At 68.7% G+C, this 534-nt stretch overlaps 1 protein-coding gene across 1 annotated transcript in view; it reads left to right on the forward strand.

The window, feature by feature from the left end:
* Positions 1–134: 134 nt before the first annotated feature.
* The window catches only part of LOC113979923 (AP-1 complex subunit mu-2-like), a gene marked incomplete at its 5' end in the record, with an annotated part of 1,268 nt that continues 868 nt past the window's right edge, over positions 135–534 (forward strand). Inside the window, one exon of the mRNA XM_027707202.1 lies at positions 135–400. Coding sequence (XP_027563003.1) covers positions 135–400 — 266 coding nt within the window. The remainder of the gene's footprint in view (positions 401–534) is intronic.

The raw sequence follows: 534 nt of genomic DNA on the forward strand, positions 1-534 counted from the left end.
CCCACCCATCCATCCATCCATCCACCCATCCCTCCCTCCATCCATCCCTCTCTCCCACCCATCCCTCTCTCCCACCCCTCCCATCCCTCCCTTCCTCCCTCCCCGACCCTCACTCACTGTATTTGCTCTCGTAGTTGTAGTCGGAGCCTCCGCTGGGCGAGTTGTAGGAGTTGGAGTAGGAGTATCCTCCTCCGCCGCCGCCGCCGCCCTGGCCGTGGCCGTAGCCCTTCTGCTTGCCCTGCCCGGGGCCGTAGCCGCCGTACTGGCCCTGCCCGTAGGGCTGCTGGCCCTGGTGGGCCGAGTAGCCGGAGCCGTAGGAGGCCTTCTGGCCCCCGCCGTGCTGCTGCTTCTTGCCGCCGTGTTTGGGCGGCGCCGGCGCCGTGTACCCGTCGCCGGACTGGTAATAGGAGCCGTAGCCCGAGGAGCCGCCGCCGCCGCCGCCCCCCGAGTTGGAGTGGCCGCCGTTGCTGTAGAACTGGCCTGGATGGAGAGAGGAGAGTCAGGGGCTGGAGCACCGATCCCGATCCCGATCCC

This window comes from Neopelma chrysocephalum, unplaced genomic scaffold (assembly GCF_003984885.1).
Source record: "Neopelma chrysocephalum unplaced genomic scaffold, ASM398488v2 Primary Assembly neopelma1_90571, whole genome shotgun sequence".
NCBI lineage: Eukaryota > Metazoa > Chordata > Aves > Passeriformes > Pipridae > Neopelma > Neopelma chrysocephalum.